This window comes from Drosophila sechellia, chromosome X (assembly GCF_004382195.2).
Source record: "Drosophila sechellia strain sech25 chromosome X, ASM438219v1, whole genome shotgun sequence".
In the NCBI taxonomy this organism is placed as follows: Eukaryota; Metazoa; Arthropoda; class Insecta; order Diptera; family Drosophilidae; genus Drosophila; species Drosophila sechellia.
In genome coordinates, this window is record NC_045954.1 from 10,333,041 (window position 1) to 10,351,483 (window position 18,443).

At 39.3% G+C, this 18,443-nt stretch overlaps 2 protein-coding genes across 4 annotated transcripts in view; both read right to left on the reverse strand.

Moving 5' to 3' along the window:
- The window catches only part of LOC6617562 (protein sprint), an 84,712-nt gene that overhangs the window by 49,847 nt on the left and 16,422 nt on the right, over nt 1–18,443 (reverse strand). Inside the window, exon 1 of one of the 2 annotated variants that reach the window (XM_032725965.1) lies at nt 6,111–6,285. The exons of the other annotated variant lie outside the window; for it this stretch is intronic. Within the exon in view, the coding sequence (XP_032581856.1) occupies nt 6,111–6,163 (53 nt within the window). The 5' untranslated portion in view covers nt 6,164–6,285. Of the gene's footprint in view, nt 1–6,110; nt 6,286–18,443 lie in introns of those variants that run through there. 2 annotated transcript variants of the gene reach the window in all.
- Nucleotides 15,070–18,201, reverse strand: LOC6617563 (MICOS complex subunit MIC13 homolog QIL1). 2 transcript variants are annotated; one of them, XR_004362577.1, is made up of 2 exons: nt 16,621–18,201; nt 15,070–16,546 (listed from the first exon to the last, which is right to left on the reverse strand). XR_004362577.1 is itself a non-coding variant. In XM_032725971.1 (2 exons), the coding sequence occupies exon 2, from the start codon at nt 17,342–17,344 to the stop codon at nt 16,835–16,837; it is 510 nt and encodes a 169-aa protein (XP_032581862.1). In that variant the 5' UTR covers nt 17,345–17,354; nt 17,420–18,201; the 3' UTR covers nt 15,070–16,834. The 2 variants fall into 2 exon arrangements, 1 of the variants encoding a protein (XP_032581862.1); XM_032725971.1 differs by having other exon boundaries at nt 15,070–17,354; nt 17,420–18,201.

An 18,443-nucleotide genomic window follows, 5' to 3' on the forward strand; every position in this document is an offset into this window, starting at 1 on the left:
CGTGGGAGAGCCCTTCGCTCAAATCGTCAAAACTGCGCCAAAGTTTTGTATTATTTGTATTGCTTTTGTTGCCCTCTTATTTTCAGTTGTGTTATGCGCCTTGTTTTCTTTGTTGTTTGGGCTGTTCTTTTACATTTCTTACACTCATACTCGTGGCAAGAAGCAGAGCGGATGATGATCGACCAGCTGTTGCGGCCAAAGCTTTTCGTTTTGTTTTTGTTTTCCCAACTGAAGCAGAAACCGGCTCCAATAAGACAAAACTGGGAGGGGCATTCCAGAAGGAATGCTGCTTTTACTTCCCATTTCCATTTCCATTTGACCAAGCTGACAAATTGGCTACGACATTCCAGAGTGACAGAGACAGGGAGCGGGTGACAGAGACAGACAAAGGGACAAATAAATCAAAATTAATGCCATACAATTATTAATTAATGTAATGAATGTGCTATTTGCTTAGACAGATGTTGCCAACAGCCGAAAAACTGGGGGGATGGGCAGAGAGGGAGGGTCGCACAATGGGTCCTACTTAAATTATGATTTCTTGACCATTTCGCCTTAATTACACATGCAAAGCCAGGCTCCATCGCATGTGGGAGCAGGAGAGCGAGAAATTGCAGCAGTGCGAATGAGACAGCATATGGCGCTCAAATTGCAGTTACCGTTACAGTTAACAGGGCTTAAGAGAGAAGCACAGTCGACACTCGAAAATCGAAGGAAATCCATACGAGATGTACTTAGGGCCAACAGTTAAGTAAAAAAATAAATAAAATATTTTTTCACTCTTGTAAATGATGACAACATGTAAAAATATGTATTCACTTAAAAAATAAACTCCGCCTTAGAAAGAAAACTGCACACTTGTTCTACACCTTATAAGCCAAAATTATATTATTTTCTAAAGTTGTCTTTAACCAATTAAGAACACATAAAGCATAACTACTGTGCCCTTTATTGGGCGACTCCTGTAGATGATTTCGCCCATTCCAAGAACACCGACCATTTACAACATAAATTGAAAAACTATTGTCAGCCCCACGCGGTTCACGCGACCCAAGGCCGGCATTATCACATGCGATAAATATTTATATGGAAATGTAATGACTGTCGGCCCCCCCAAATGCACCCCACCCGCTGTCCCCCTTCGGAAAAACCCCTCCTCCACCCACAAAATGACTCGGCCTTCGTCGCGCAATTAATGTCACCACATCCTTTGGGCCTTATTAATGTCCTTGGACGGCCGCTCAGACTGTGTGCGTGGTTTTAGGGGTTGGCCATTAATGCCCCCGCCCTTCAGCCCCCTTCACCCCACACACCCCTGCCCCTGCGGCCGGTGAAAACAATTAATTTGCCTATAATGCAATTTATATCGGTTCGCTCTCCGTTTTCAGATTGCGATACACAGGAAAAAATGTCAACCTTGTTAGGAAAACTAAAACTTTCAAAGCATCAATAATAAAACAATAATTATAACACGAGTAAAGAAAAAGTTTAACGGGAAAATTGTTGCATAATTATAATTATGCTTACCAAATGAATTGCCAAATTTTTTTCACTGAACTTTCACTACTATTTTGCACTGTGTAGGCCACTATCCATCGCTTTTTATCCCTTATGGCCATCCAGAACTCCAGCAAACACCATTCTTTAGACTTTAGCCACATAATGTGCATATTTTTGGGTTGCCTGCGTTTTTGGTATTCCTGGCAAAATGATTAATTATTTAAAACAACAACGAGCAGCGTTGTTTAAGAACAATTCGCGCGGCACAAAGATATTCTAATGGCCCACAAAATAGTTACAATGGATGAAGGGGGGATGATTGTGGTTTTCGAATTTTTGAGATTCCAAAGCACAAGATTTACAATTCCATCTGATTTACTAGTTTTAAATGTCTGAAATTTTAAAAAGGTATCCAAAAGTATGCTATATTATACATCAACTACAACAAGTCCATAGAAGCATAGATGTCTTATTTTCAATTGCATTTTTGAACCTAAAGTCTAGAGATTTTCAAAGCACCACAGATAGGAATAAATCATCTTTCCAAGAACCAATTATAGCTCGCTGTAACTCAGAAACCAGATAAGATATTAATGATTTGAAATCAAATTATATGCGGATGCAGCTGGCTGGGCAAAGTTCACATCTGCACTTGCCTCTGCACTGCTTTTTCTGACATAATTGGGCAGTTCGCCGATGATGACATGAGCCACCAAGCTGGAAAAGCGGGAAATGCGGGAAAAGCGGGAAAAGCCCGCATGGAGCTGCCAGACACAGAGGAGACCACCTCACCCCGAGGAAACATATTGTAAACAAACTGTCAAATCGGAGACACGAAACGAGAAATGTTTGGAAAGCGACGAAGGGAGCACAATGAAACATATATATGTATATATGTACATATATATAGATATATATCGCGGGGGCGGAGAAAATCTTGTGGAAAATCTCGAAGCAAATCCAAAAATCCGACTGCAGTTGTCGTGTGTTTCGAAACTGCAAGACATTTGCCAAGCCGATTTTGATGCAACAAGGGAAGGGGCATGGAAGTACATATCTCGCCTTGTTGCACACCGATGAAGTATTATGGGCCACACAATCCACTTATAATTTAAGTTCTCAACTAATAAGATATTTAGATAGATGCCTGAATAACTTGCTTTCAATTTAAATAAGTATTTTATTTGTTAATTTGTTACCTTTGTTTAAACTTAGATTCACATACTAAATGTACTCATTTAAACGCCAAATGGACAACTTACCTGTAAGAAAAGAAGAAAGAGAGCATAAATAAAATAATCATGAATAAATGTTATTTAATATGAATACTTAAGCTACTTTCGAGTCGTAGGAGAAATTCAATATAAAATGGCATAGAAGTGGGGTAATTATATTACCAATTTGCTGTTTCAATTGAAAACATGTATTGAAACAAAAGTATCTAAAGAGTGAACGAGCAACAAGAATTTGCAAATTAATTAAAAACTGCTTGCTGTTTCCTATTTTTTTTTTTGGCTGGAAAATGTCCAAAAGTTGTTTTGAGGAGATCCCGGAGCCCATTGATGGGGTCAAGTTATTGGCAGGGTCGAGATCCCAGACCGCCAACCCGAAGGACTGGCCATTTTAAAATTTTTACGACTTTCGATGCCAAGTGAAAAAATGTGCCAATGGGAATGGTTGAGGCCACTGTAGTCCTGTAATTAAATAATGCCCTTGCTGCTGCCACGCCCCCAATGCCATCTGACCCCGATGACCGCCCACTTTACGGCATGAAAAACACAAACAGAAAGTATCTTAACAGCATTTGAAGTTGAAGGAGCCGAGGTCCTGCGGTGGACAGAAGTTATATCCGTGTTTACTGTCTGCCGACCCCCAGGAGAAAATTCGTGGAGTTGGCAGTAACGGGGGTCAGGGGTCAGGGGTCGGAGGTTAGCAGAGCACACTGGCACACGCATCGAACTATTGCTCCCCTAGGATAAATTAATAAATTTCGCAGTGAAAGTTGCCACAAAAACAAGGGGAGCAAATGAAATACCGCACAAAAGTACTTCATTCATTTGTGGCGATTTTTTTTATATTCAACCGTTTTTTTTATCCAAAATATTAAATATATTGTTAAAATTACGCAAGTTTATATAAATCCGTTTAAGTGCTGATCGAAACAGTCGTCGTTTTGGCTATATATACTATTTTTATGTCGGATATGGCTAAAAGAAACCATTGGTATATATCGACTTTTGGCCAAAAAGTAGTTTTGCGGATTTTCCTTTCAAATAAAATCCGTTTTTTGGCCATAACATTGGAAATAATGATTGAAATCTTGAATGCCATATCTCGTTGAGTGTGTAAGAAAATTTCTGAACGATTGGCATTTACACCAAAAAATAGTAATTTTTCTAATTTTTTTGCCATTTTTAATGATGTTACCCCTTATAAAAAATACGAAAATGTGACCCAAAAAAAATTTTTTTAATTCCATCAAAAAGGGACATGAATCGTTAGATGTGATAAAAAGTTGTTTAAAACAACTATACTTTTTGTTATAGGTTGATTTTTAGCCAAGTTATGATGAGCGAACTCATAAAATATATCATATTTTTGGTCCTTTACGATGTTTAGCAGATGGAAAACCGAAACAATTTAAAATATTATTTCCACTAGAATTTAAGATGATGATGAAGTTGAAGTGGCCTTTGCCGATGATGAAGACAAGATTATATGGCATCTGGCCATATGAAACATTGTATAATTTATGTGAACTGGTATGTACGTGCGGTCCATAAATGGCAAATGCATCTTACAGATTGCAAATGGAAAATAAAATCGCACACATCGCAAAAAAAAACTGGCAACTTTCTCTTTATTCGGAAGAATTTGCAGATGTCAGCGATGAATGTAGTTCAAGAGGATATACATAACTTCAAATTACTTCAAATCTATAAGTTAAAAAAAAGTGTGTTTTCTATTCAGATTTTTAAGCTTCTTTTCCTTTGCCGCTCATTTTTTGTCGTCAACAGTAGTTAACCCTTTCATTAGCAAGTTTATATCCTTTTATGGCCAAGTTCATCATCCCTTTTTCATCGCAATAAACACGTATGGCAAAAACATTTGAATGATGCCACTTTCAGACTCCTTAAAACCGCCAACCATCCCCACGTTTTGGCCTTTTTTTAGGAACTTGAGACGCACCCTTTCCCCACAAAAAAAAATTCCCACAACATGAAAACGAAAGCAATAAAATTAGGGCCAATACTATTTTTGCCTCTTCTCATCATGCAAAATGCAAACAAAAATAATAAAAAAAAATAAACGCTTGGCGAAAACTTTTAGAGAGAGTGAGAAAATGGAAAAGTGAGCAAAAGTTTTCCCCCTTTTTTTTTTTTGATGGCTTGATATTTCAGATATGGCAAATTAGCAGGGCACTCCCCTCCACTCCCCTCACCGCCACTTCACTCGACTTCACTTCACTTCACTCTTCTTCTGTGCCATTTAATCAACAAAAACACTTTTTATTGTGAAAAATTATGACATTGTTGTTGCCTTAATGTTGGCCATTCCATTTTCCGCTGGTTGTTGCTAATGTCAAAAGTGTTATTGTTATGCAGACAATTATAGCATGCGATAAAAATGCTTAGGAAAAGCGGTCTGGCTAAAGGATGAAAATGAAAGGGGGTGGTGGAAATAATGAGAGTTTTGCAAATGAGAAAATATGTTTATTAGGGTTGCCACCACTCGGTCAGGATAAACGCGCGGCACTTTTGGGGTCGCAGTGGATGGGGGAAAACTGCGAAAAATTGTGGAAAACTTAACAGCCAGCAGCTGGGATCGTTCTGGTCATCAGCATTGTTTATTTATTACGGCCCGTTCAAAAAAAAAAAAAAAAAAAAACAGCTGCCAACCTCGAGTAAACAAACTTCGGGCGGAGAAAGTGAGATCACTTGAGACAAATCAGGGATGTCCGATGCATGGCATCCATCTCAAATGTATCTGACATTGATTGCCCATGACAAATTTGAAAACTTGGGGGCAACTCTTTGATGATCGTTTTGGCTAAACAATTGCTATTTTAGGCGCAAGTTAAAGCTATTAATGCTTATAATTATAATCAGTAATAATTAAATAATTATTACAATTAACGGATATCTTTTCATGCGTATAAGATGACCATTTTCCATTGAATTATTGCATTAAATCATTAATATTAGATACTTATAGTTTTAAGAAACGAAAGCTCTATTTAACAGCAATTTACTAGTTAAATAGCACTAGTACCAACTAGTTACTAGAACCTTAAGAAGTTTATATATGTATCCTTAGAGTTACGTTTTAGGGGTTTGTATTGTATGGGGTCAGATCTCTGTTGTTAGGGAACAGCAATTTGCCAAAAGTTGGAGGGGAATGCGCTTATGAGGATGGGGCGTGAGTGGGGGTGCATCATTGTCAGACTTATGAGCATGGCGGTTCCCCCATCCCATCCCCCCATCGCCGTCGTCGCCTGACCCATATTTATTTTTGGCACTTTGGTATTTCACATTTGATATGGGCGGCTGCCCGCCAAAATAGAAGTGCATGTGAGTGCAAGCTACTCCCCATGCTGCTGCTACACTTACCGAAATGGAAAGAACTTTTCCAGTATTTGTCTGCCCAGGCTGGTCGTTGTCATGTTTTTCCGACTTTTCCGACTGCTTTTCCTTTTTGATTTTTTTTTTTTTGTTTTTTGGTGCAGCAGGAAATGTGGTGCAACAAAGACGGCTACGGCAACGGCGACGACGGCATTAACAACAACTGCGCACTGGGCAATTGAAATACGCTTTAATTAAACTAATCAGAAGATATATACACCATATATAGACGCGCGATACTGAGCAGACGCCCACACACACAGGGAGTCGTTCGTTTAAAAGAACTTGCGGTTGGGCTGCCTCGAAAAAAAAAAGAAAACAAACCGAATATACAAGTCGGCAAACTGATCGCTATATGTATATTTTTATATATATTATATTTTCATGGGATCGTTTCACTTTAGGGCCGCGGCAACAGCGCACATTCACAAATTATTATTGCAAAACTGAACAGAAACAAAAAGATGCAACTTAGTTTGGCACTCTTCGATACGCGACGCGGTCTTTGTCCCGCTTTTTTCATTTTGATTCATCGGAGATTGATGCTTACTATATCATGTATTTTACTTGTCTTAATAAAATGCATAAACTGTGACTAAGTTTGCTGTTATCAGGAACTGGAATTCAGCCGGGAAACCTCAAGAAACTCTTAGACTTTAGTAAACCTTAAAGCATATGATGAAACTCTCGTATCGCTTTGTTATAAAAATGAAATATATGATCTAGGGTTATAATCCTTGTTCGAAACTATCGGCTACTCTACTACTTCTTCTATACCATAATTATGCCCTAAAATCAAACTCTGCTTTAAACGTGAATCATTTCCACTGCACTGATTTAAAGTAAGGTTTTCCAGTCACTTCGTTTGATGATTAACTTTTTTAAAGATATATCCATTTGGAGCAATCCAGAAGCCAAGATCTGTCATTTGTCAGTGGCTGGTTAAAGTCTGCCGATCGTTTGGCGTGTGATTAATGAAGAATCCGAACCGATTCTGCAGAATTGCCCCGTCCAAAGACCCACCATTTAGTCTTCATATCTGCATGGCGATCAGATCTTTCTCTTTTCTTTTTTTCTTCTTCTCTCAATTTGATCTTGTACTTAGGGGGCTAAGATGCCAATGACCCAGCCACAATGGCAATAAAGAAATTGTACAAAAAAGGCGGAGAAGAAAATTACATAAATTGCAATTTAATTTGCCTCGTTTGTTACCATTGCTGTTTTTGTTTTCATTTGTTTTGTTTCTTTTACGCTTCGCTGTGTCGTTTGTCAAAAAATAAAAGTGTTTTTTGTTTTGCTTTTTGTTATTACAGTCATTATGGTTTTTTTCTTTACTTTGTTTTTCCTTTTTTTTTTGTTTGTTAGTCAGCTCAGTTTACCGTTAACCGTTAGCCAGATTACAGCACACAGTCACAATCGCAATATCGCACTCATAAGAGCGTAAAACAATCACACGCGGAGAAAAGGTGACCCCGAATTGGGTCCTTGCCGCACTGTTGCTCGATCCAACTGGATATAACTTATAATTTTTGCACCTTTTGGGTAACTAACTTTCGCAAACTATCACCCCTAGCAACAATAAACAAAAATGAGTTCTAAGAGGGGTTGTAAGTATTGATTTTAACATATATGTATAGATAATGCAGAACAACGTTTATAATGAGTATTTTAGACAAAGTTAAAATGATGATCCTAGTATGAATTTTTATAAATATAAATTTATTTATAAATATTTTAAAGGATTGAGAGCGCACTTCAATGAAACATGAATTAGTTAAATCAAACACTCGTATCTTTTTATTAAAACAAGTCAAAGAAGATGACATTTTTCTTTCAGTGCATTCTCATTATTTTTGCATTTCAAAAAATCAGCAAGCGATTTGGAGAATTTCAAGCGAATCGCGTCGTGAGTCACATGGGATCTGCGCTTGTTTGTGGATTATTGTTGGGTCAGGTAGTAGGCTTCCCAGGGGCAATGGTCACACCTCTGCGGATTGATCGCGATCGGAGATTTTCGGGCACTCCAACAACTCCGACGACTCTCTTCTGCCCCCTCCGAGCAGCAGGAGAAACTGAGAAGAAAGAGCGTAGACGACGCTAACGTAGACCGTGCAGATGCGCCGCGCGTTCGCATCGAAAGTTTTCTTGTGACTGACTGACTGTTTCGGTTTGGGGCTACTGCGGTGCGGCTACAGCGACTTGGGGCATCGGCTGCGGGCCGCATGAGGCACTGTGGTGTCAAATCGCTCCGCAGCGCGCACAACTGGCGACTGATATAAATAGAAGTGCCGTCGGAAGATCCACAGGCAATACGATCGAGATGAGGCTTCACGAACAGCGGAAAACTCCAAAGACTCCAAAAAATACATTGTTTCGATATTTATGTATTCATAAAAAATCTGAAATTTCATGAAAACTTTAAACACATTTACCGAACCGAACCCACTGTGCATATTTAAAAGTTTTAAAAAATGATCAACATTTTGGCCTGCTATCTTGCAATTGCTTGCAACCACTGTGCGATTTTTCCAGAAAAAAGAGAGCGCAGTTGGCCAGGAAATGGAAATGGGAAAGAAGAAATGAGAAATGAGAGAGCGCTAAGGACACGCGCCTTCTTCGGTCTCAAATTACAGCGGCTCTCCCGCCGATCGAGACGCTCTCTTGCTTTCTGGCTTTCTTTCTCTTCTGCTCTCCTGGAACTTTCAGTTCAATCAACTTCAATTAAATCGATGAGCGACAATCATCGGCGAATGCAAATTAATTAGGCAACTTGGTTGCCGCCTGCCACTTTCTTCCTCTTCTCGGCTGACTGATTTGCGGCTGGAAAAAATCCAATCCAATTGAGCTAAACTATTTCAGAGCTTTCAGCCAGCTTGACCGGCTTTTCTTGATGTCGCTGACGATTTTCCCTGGATTCGCGTTTTTTTCGTCTTCTACTCCGGTGCGTCTGGTTTTTCCACTGTCCATTGGCCTTTTCTCAGTGGTTTCTTTTCCTTATTTTTTTTTTTTCTGTGGCATATGCGGAAGTGTGTGAAAGAGAAAGCGCATAATCCAATAAAAGAGTGGAAAATAGATGAGCGGTGGGTGGGGAAAAGTGGGTGGTGGTGGGCCACAAGTAACAAGTGCAACCGCAAATGTTTCAATGTAAAATTGTGGCAAGTGTAAAACATGGTTGCGGTGTGTAAAAGGTGTAAAAATAAAGGATTGAATATAATTTTAAATATTTAAAAGCTAATTGAATTCATTTCATCTGGTTGTATTATGTAGTCTTCAATTCTGCGTAGAATTCATCACTTCACTTTCGTGTTTCTCCCTTTTCCGGCGACTTGCACAATCCACCGTTTATGGAAAAACCTTTGCGAGTTTTCGCTAGTTTTTTCCATTTCAAGTGATGTGTTGTTAGTAGCGTCAACTGGCCATATAAAAGTGATAGACATATTAACCCACTAGTCCACATTGCTGCCAAATTCAGACAGCGTCAGACAAAGTAGCAATTTTCAGCTCAGTTGCGTGCCGCTTGTTGTTGTTGTCTGTGTGGGTGGAAAAGTGGGTGGAAAATTGGGTGGAAGTGGGCGGAAATGGGCGGGGTGCTGGGCGGTAGTGAAGCATGCATGCCAGACACGCGAATGCGATAAAAATTAACGGCGACGCCGCAAATTTAGTGGATCCATTTCAATCTATCCCATGGACCTTTCTTAAAATTCGCTATCTGCATTTTATGGTACTATGTACACTTCGCTAATGGAATGAAAATTATGTCTAGTGTTTTTTTTTCATGAATTCAAGTTTATAAAGTTAAAAAACAATCGATTTAAGTTAACTCATACTAGCTTAACTATGTTAGATTGATTAGAAATAAAATGTTTAGTCCTACATTAAAATAATCTAGTAGCTTAGTTACCCAAAAAAAATTTCCCTGAATTAAAGTGAAAGTTATAGGAAGTACGACTCCAACGACACCTTCGAATTTTCCTTTTTTCCACTCCTGTTTATTTACGATTTTCCGCACTCGACAGTGTAAGCCGCAAACGAAGGAAAAAAATGATAACAAATTGAGTTGGCGGCGGCAAAAACGAGATGAAGGAAACGAGCGCTTTATGACTTTGGCTAACTTTGGTTACGTGCATTGAAAAACCAAACTGAAAAGTCGAGAAAGGCGGAAAAACTGTTGCATGCTTTTAGGCCGGAAATTATATGCACGATGTGACCGTTAGTCAAGATGTCGGTGTGGAATGGGATATATCCCACTATATATATGTACGTGTTCGAAGATCTGAACTTTATAGTTTGCGTGTTTTTCTGGGTTTTTAGTGTTTTAATTTTGCGTTCGAATTGCACAGAAAATTTAAGAATAAAGTAAGTTGCTAATGATTATAAAATTATGATAAAATTGATCAAATAATAACAATATTTGTCTGATTTATACCACGAAGTCTATCTTTTGGATAGCTGTAATCAACTGATACTGTGGTATATGCGCTTATATAATAGCCAAACGTTTTTGAAAGCCATTCATTCCCATCTCTATTTTATATTTTCTATCCTGAAATATTTATGTGTTTCAAATTCGTGCACCTGTATTTCCAGGGCATTAATTTGCCTTGCCTACTTAATTTTTGATGGGCGTATAGTGTGCATGCGTGATAAATGGCTTTTATCTTTTTAAAGCACTCCACTGCACGGCTTTTCCAGCGACAAAAATGGCAATGATGAAAATGGGAAAAATTGTGCGTGCCAAAGGAATAAAATATATCCAATGTTGGTGTTTTTTTGCGCTCTTGTTGTTTTCAGCGGGGCAGCATCTGGCGTCTGCTTGCCTCTCATCCTTTTCCTCGACCTTGCCATCCGACCCCCTCCCCCAATGTCCCCCCTTCTTCCGCCCAATCACACCTCATTTTGGCCGCGACGAGATGACGTCTTTTGTTGCCGCGTTATGAGCAAGTTAATTATGGTGTCTGATATTTTACCCGACGCTCTTTTCTTCGCGATTTTCCTTGCTGTTAGCCATCAGTTTCAGGATTTTGTCGCAAGGATTCTATAAACTTATTTAGTCCTTATATGTCGGAAATTCTGTTTAAGCAATAGAATATCTAGAAAAATAACAGAAGCACAAATATTCAAATATATAAATAAATTCTAATTATTATATTCCTAGAGTAACAGCATTCTACATATTGTATCACAAGAAAATCCAGCAAGAATTTGCTTATTTATTCGCTTTCATACTGATTTTGACGTTTTTCATGAAGAGTTTGGGTAAGTGAGTTTAAAAATTAGGCTGCTGGTGCAGGACATTAATATATTAAAAAAAAGGTTAGCAGGTTTTGCTGCGGAAATCGTGGCAGGACTAAATTTATTAGTATAGGTTGTGAATATGTGTACTGCTACAAAATCGATATCTTAGTTTGGTTTGCCATCTACAGCAGGTGTAGCCAATATATGTGACTAGCAAACTGAAACTATTCGCCCCCCGATTTCCCATTTTCCCAGACGCCAAAAGCCATGAGTCACACACACAAGTTGAATGAAGCTGTGGAAAACTTTTGCCAGCCCGTTCGCTTATGAAAGGACTTACAGTCGGTCGAATTTCCTGTAGTTTTTCGGTGGTGCCACCGTTCGCTTGCTTTCGTCATTAATATTTAAGTATCGTCGATTCAATCGATCCACATAAAATGAGCTAAATAGCAAAAGTTGGGCCAAAATGTGTGAGCTTGACGGACACAGAGTCACGGCCAAAGAGACGGCATCAAGTCAAATTGAAGTTGAATTTCCCCACCGCTGTTTCGTTTAATTAGCGAAAAGTAATTACTTAATTAGCTTGTGTGTGTCTCCATTTAAGCAGCTTAACTTTCATGGTCCAAAAAGCGCATTTAAGGTTGATTAGTTTTACGGGAAAAGATTCGTTGCCCCGACTAATCTCTGATAGAATTGGTGTGGGAAAAATCGTGCCAACCGCAGGCAAATCAAAACTTCCATCAGCAATTTAATTGACCAGTAGCTCCACCCCTTCCACCGCTATTAGTTCGATTTTTCCCCACCTATTCATTTTCCACCCCACTCGCTCACACACACATAAATATGTACATGGATGTATAAAACATTATGGGCGAATAAAAATATTGTGTTGCCTACTTTCAGGCAATGTTTTTTATGCCCCTTGTGGTGCGATTCAAATACATGCAGATACATTTGCAGATACAGATACAGATACATGTACTACCTTTCAGAAAAATACACTTGCCATGAAATATGAACTTCGAAAAGCTAGATACCCTAAAAAAAATACCATATGTAACAATTCAATAATAAATGGATCACAAATGGATCTTGAAACTTTTTTAAAATAAGTTGTATGTGAAACTCTATTGATCGTACTAAACATTATCTTTTATTAGATAATTTCGAATTCGGTATAAAGTATTTGAACTTCCAGATGATATTGCAAATACCCTCTAGCTAGAGTATCGAAATATATGCAGGGGTATAAATATATTTTTGCATACTTTCGGTTGCTGGCATAAAACTCAACTTTGTGTCATAAACACCACTGAAATGGAGCGCCGCAACACCTGCGCCTGCTAAAACGCCGGCGGGCCACAACAAATCAAAAACACGACTACCCAAAGTGGGCAAAAGTGGGTGAAGGTGGGTGTTTGGAGATGTTTGGAGTTATGTCTAGTGAATAAATAAAAGCAATAAGCAGACAGCAGGCGACTGAAAGCAGGAGACAGCAGTCAGACGACAGCAGACGGCATCGTAAGTAGGTAAGCAGCGCTACTAAAAAACAGTTACGCCCTCAGATTTATCTGGTTTAGTGTTAAAATTTGACGCATAGATGGGGAAAAAGTCCAAGCGGAAAGAAGCAACCAAATGCTCTTTAGAAATATATGATATTAGCATAAGAACTTGGTAAAATGGATGTGGGGCATAATTTAGAAAATAATCATTTTATTAAATCTAGTTGTGAAAATATTAATATCTTTTGAATTTATTTTATTTTTATATAGTTTTACATCGCAAGAAAAGAATGGTGAAAAGAAAGAACATTAATACCTAACATCGAATTTAATCATTAGCTTACTATTAAAGCTGTATTTATTTATATTTAATGTTAACTATTTCTATTTAACAGCATAAGTTGCGTTCCTTCAAGCACCACACATTTAAAACATGCAGCGGGGGGTAAAAAGAAAATGGGTTGAGTGGATTACAAGTTTGCAACAAGCTAAAGAAGCTTTTCCCCATGAAAAGTACGGACGTAGATCTATGTACTTTTTATGTCCTGGGTCTCCGTGGGTGGAAAATTTGAGCATTGGGGAGCCGGTCAGGTGGGAAATGCTAAAGAACAACAGTTGAAATTCCCATGGTGCAAACTTTATTCTATTACGACTGGCAAAGAACAAGAGTTTGGGAAAACTGCTGGTGTGGGGTTTTCGCCCCCCTCCACGCGAAAAACCGAAACAAGAACAGCGAAAGCGAATAATTGAAAGTGAGGACCGGAGATCCAAAAGCCTGGGGTTTTGCAGCCAGAAGACTGCGGCTTTCATTGTCTGTCGTGGAAGTCTGTCTTCTTTCTCCGGCGACTTTTTCCAGCCAGCTGAGACTATTGGTTTTCCGCTGTCCCAACCTATTTCCCTCGCATTTTCCCGACTACGCTAATCCAGCGCCACATTTATGGCACTGGGATTTGGACGGACTTAGGAGTTGTACAAGAATTAGCTGCGTTGCCTTCACTTCTGGGCCATTAAAATGATTTAAATTGGAAATCGGGAATGGGAGGCTTGTATGTAAATAATGTCTTAACTGTGGCTAAGACCCAATGCCACCGAAGTTAGTTAAACAGCAGCTGGCGAATTCCCAAAGGGATTTTGGGGGGAAATGCTCGATTTACTTTTGGATGTGGCAAAGTTAACTTATTCCTAATCAAATCTTTATTATTGTCTAAATTATCAAATTAAAATTGCAAAAAGTAGTCAGAGCTTGTCATATGCTAATAGTGTTGTAAGTAAATTTGTTACAATTTTGATGTATCTCTTTGCTAGCATATCTTTTTCAATGTTGTATGTAAATTATACCTTTAAGCATTTACGCATACCTTACTTTTAATGGTGTTATTAAGTTAAATAGGAGTATCATCATAATTGCCATTAGACTTGAACATCAACTTGTCTGAGACCCCATTGCACATTGTTTTCAGTTAATTCTGGCCATTAACTGGATTAGATCCCTTTGAGTCTGTAACTCTACCAAAATTCCCCCACTCTGCACCCAGGTCACTGCGAAGTGGCAAGCCGGAAAATAATAATTGCCAGAACAATGAACAGCGGAAACTTTGGCTAATAGAAAATGCAAACAACATATTAAACAATTAAACGGAAATTAGCACAAAATATTCAAGTCGGCCAAGAGGGATGGAGGATGAAACTGAAGTGTAGCAGATCCGGGAAAAAGGATCCGGCATCAAGTCGGTTCATTAATAAACGACTTCAGACGGACGCAATTGAAGGTGAACGGAAATGAATGCAGTGGCCAAATGAATATATGGAAAATGTGGCAAGAGGAGGCGGACTCCTCCAGCGCGACTGCTAATGAACCTGGACGATGCCATTCAGGTGAAGCGGGGAAGACAGCCAAACGGAAACATCGGAGTAACCGGACGTGGGTGGGGATGGGCCGGTATGTTTCTGGCTAGACCCCCCCCTCCTCAAAAGACAAAGGGGCTGGTTGGCCAACTTAAATATGCAAGACAGCGCTCGGCTGGGCGCCAAATGTGCCACCCCAGCTCCGCCCACGTCGGCTTTTGCGCCCCCCATGAGCCCAGAAGCCCCCAAACACCAAACACCAAGCCCCAACCCCTAAAATCCCCAGGAACTTCAATGCCAGCTGTGCCGACAACAGCGCCAAGTACCGACTAACATTCACACTCTGCAGAAACACTGAGAGAAAATATCTTTTAATATATATACTGAGTGTTTGCAATCCAAGAAATAAACTTTTTCACTGGTGGTGGATTTCCCACTGTAAAACTAGCACTTAGCTCATAATTATTTATAAGTAGCTCTAGGGTATCCCCACTTATGATTCATATTAATAACTCGTAATATTTCTTTTTTTTGCTCAGTGCACCGCTGCACAGCCCACGCTTTCGAGCAGCATAAACTTACAACACTCTTACCTCATCATCAAGGTCTTGAACTTAAGGAAATTGATTTTATGCAACGTTTAGAGAAGAGCAGCAGGCAAATAGAATGTGGCAGCATAAAAGGGATACGACCAGAAAACGAGGACCAGACGTTTTGTATGCTAAACCGCAAAGAAAAATGGTGCCAGCGGTGAGGATGAGTGTAAAGTGACATAAATAAAATCCGTGACTATAAATCTAAGGCATAAGCGGTTAAAGAGTCAGCCAAAAGACGCGCCACGTAGCCCTCATCCCATCCCTACTCATCCCTACTCATCCGCCCTATCCGCGGTATCCTTTCTTACCAGCTCCACAACCTTTTTGGCATCCTCCGTCAGGAGTCGCAGCAATGAATCCAGCAAAACGCAGATAAATATGTAAATAGATACAACGCGGATTATGCTTTGGACAACAATGCAATGGATATACCTTAAATACTGGTTGTTGGGGCGAGAATTCAGCGATTTTGAATTTAAGACTTTAAGTGGGAGCTAAAAATGGATAATATGTGGGAAATTTGAAGTGAGTACCCAGATAAGAACTTAGCGAACTTCTAATTAAATGCATGTAAATAGGCTAGAACTAATTAAAATGTAAGCTAGTTTCTCAATCAACCGCTCGTTTCTAGACATTTTCAAAGTGCCAAATTTCCTAGGGCTGTTCATAATGTTTAATTCACTCGACTTGAAGAAGGGATTTACTACACCTCCAACACCTGTGATCCCCGTTTTTATGACCCACCCACCTGTTTACAATTCAACAATAAAGAGGGAAAATCAATCGAAGTTAGAAAAGGCGATTGTTTTTTATTTCAAAATTATTCCAAAAATGTGCCGAATTATTGAAATGTGTATGCAAAAAAATACTTTACATTTAAGATTTTGTCTCTTAATTTAATTGTAGATGTAACAAGAAAAAACAATTTAATGCGACAAGTAACAGGTATCCAAACAATAAAGTAAATTCCACAGAAAATGGATTTTCATAGGTAAAAAAAAACTCGATTTTTATGAACCCGCAAGGGTCACATTAAAACGCATGTTAAGCAACACGCAAAACAACTGGATAAAGGAAATGGGAAAAAGGGTTGGATTGATTTGGTTTGGTTCGCTTGGCTTCAGCTTTTCCTTTTCCCGGCAAAGGGGTTGGGAAATCCTTTTTCGCACGACTTGACTTCGGTTGGCAATGCGGCTCGACTGGCATTTTAATAGACTGTTGACAATTCTCACTGTTTACCGAGTGTCTGGGCGAAGAAACAGTTGAGGAAAAAAATCAAGAAAATTGCGATAAGTACGATTATTGCTGCTCTACACCTACCTAATCCCAATTAGATTAGTAATTATTATAGTTTAATGTTTTCCAACAAATTGTTTGGTTAGAGTAATGATTCGAAACGCGAATTCTTTGGCAATCCTTTTATTGGACTTTTGCAGGGCATTGGGGATTATAGCATGATACATGGTCCTTACTCAGGGATTTAACAATACGATGGAGGGAGTAAGGTTAATTTTTCTTGTTTATAGAGCAATGCTTAAACCCTCTGTTCAAGAGCCCCATTTCCTCCTTCCCCCGCAAAGTTGTCAACGGATTTTGATTTCTCAAAAGGGACTAAGTCCTCGGAAGATCCATCGCCAGTTCGAGAATCTGGTGAATCAAAATTCAGTTGCTCCTTATTGGCGGAAGTATTCCACCATGTTGAATACTCTTTGTGGCGCAATTCCTTGGCCTTTTCCACCAAATCCAGACATGTGACCTTGGCTCCGTCGGCCAGATCCTCAGAATAGTTGGGTATGTTTCGAATGATACGGAAGGTGCCCTTCACTCCTTCATTGTAGTATTTCCGGGATAGCTCACCCACGCTCAGATCACTCTCCTCAAGCTTCAGCGTTCGTCGCAGAAGTCCAAATACTGGTTGTAGGCCATTAGTGATCTGTTGGAGTAGGTGGTCCGTCTCCTCCGTCTTGCCCCAAACTCCAACTCGATTGGTTATGTAGACGGTCATCGAGACTGCTGCAGTGCGATACATCAGTGTGGTAAACATTATCGCAGAACTATTTCAAATTACGCTTGTTAACTATTAAACTATCAAGATATCGATTTGGATTTTGTTACTCACAAGAAACACGATTTAAAATGATGGGCCTACTAGGAGGACAAAAGAATTTTAAATCAAAAAATAAAGGCAAGTCTTCCATTTTTGCTAAAGCATTTCGAAATCACTATTGCACACTTTAAGAATCTTTCGTCTTTTTTTTTCCTTTTTTCAAAGCCATCAACTAAAGTTCTTAGGTGAGACAAGAGTTGTAAGTTCTTTTAAGTTTCCCACTAGCATCCCTTCATCAACGACGGTGTTATCCTTTTTTTGGGGGGGCGTTGTGCTATAAAAAAAGAATACACTATCCAACCAATAGCGGTAGCACGGAAACCCAAAACAAGTGAGTAAAAATCTAATCCATTACTCAAACCAGCAAACTGAAAAAGTAATGGTATTGCCCACAAGCAGAAAGAAGGAGGCGTCGATTGCGGATGCGGAGATGGCGTTGAGGTTTTGGATGGTGTAAATCTTTTGTAACATTTTGGTGTCCCCTTTTTTTTACGTATCCTTTGCAGCCCTTCTTTTGTGGAGCATATTGGTATATGTTATACGTGTAGTTATGCCACACAATCAAAATTATATTACTGCTCATTAGCTAATAACATTCGTTCGTTCGTTATTTGTTTGTAAAAGCCCTACACACACAGAAAGCGCCTTAGTTTTGTAGTGCGTTAATGGGTAGTAGTTAGTCGACATCTATTCTTCACTTTTTTGTTATTTTGGGAAAGGACCACATTCCGTGTGTGGAGCTACGTGAATGGAAATAAAACTGCAATTCGGTTCAGCACTTGAAACCAGTTAAATGTCGCTCAGGCGAGTCAAAGGCGAGACGAATCTTTCGGTCCTGTTTGAAGGATCTTTGACATCCGCCAAAGGACCAAGCTTCTCTCTTCGGTTTTTTTTTTTTTTTAATTTGCACAACTTCTGACCCAAATTCATTTGTCACAGAATGGAGGCGGCCAAGCAGCAAGGGACCAAATTCTTATCCCCTTTGGCGTGAGTCTGCCAACATTCTATAAATAAATAATAGAGTGGCCGTCAAAGG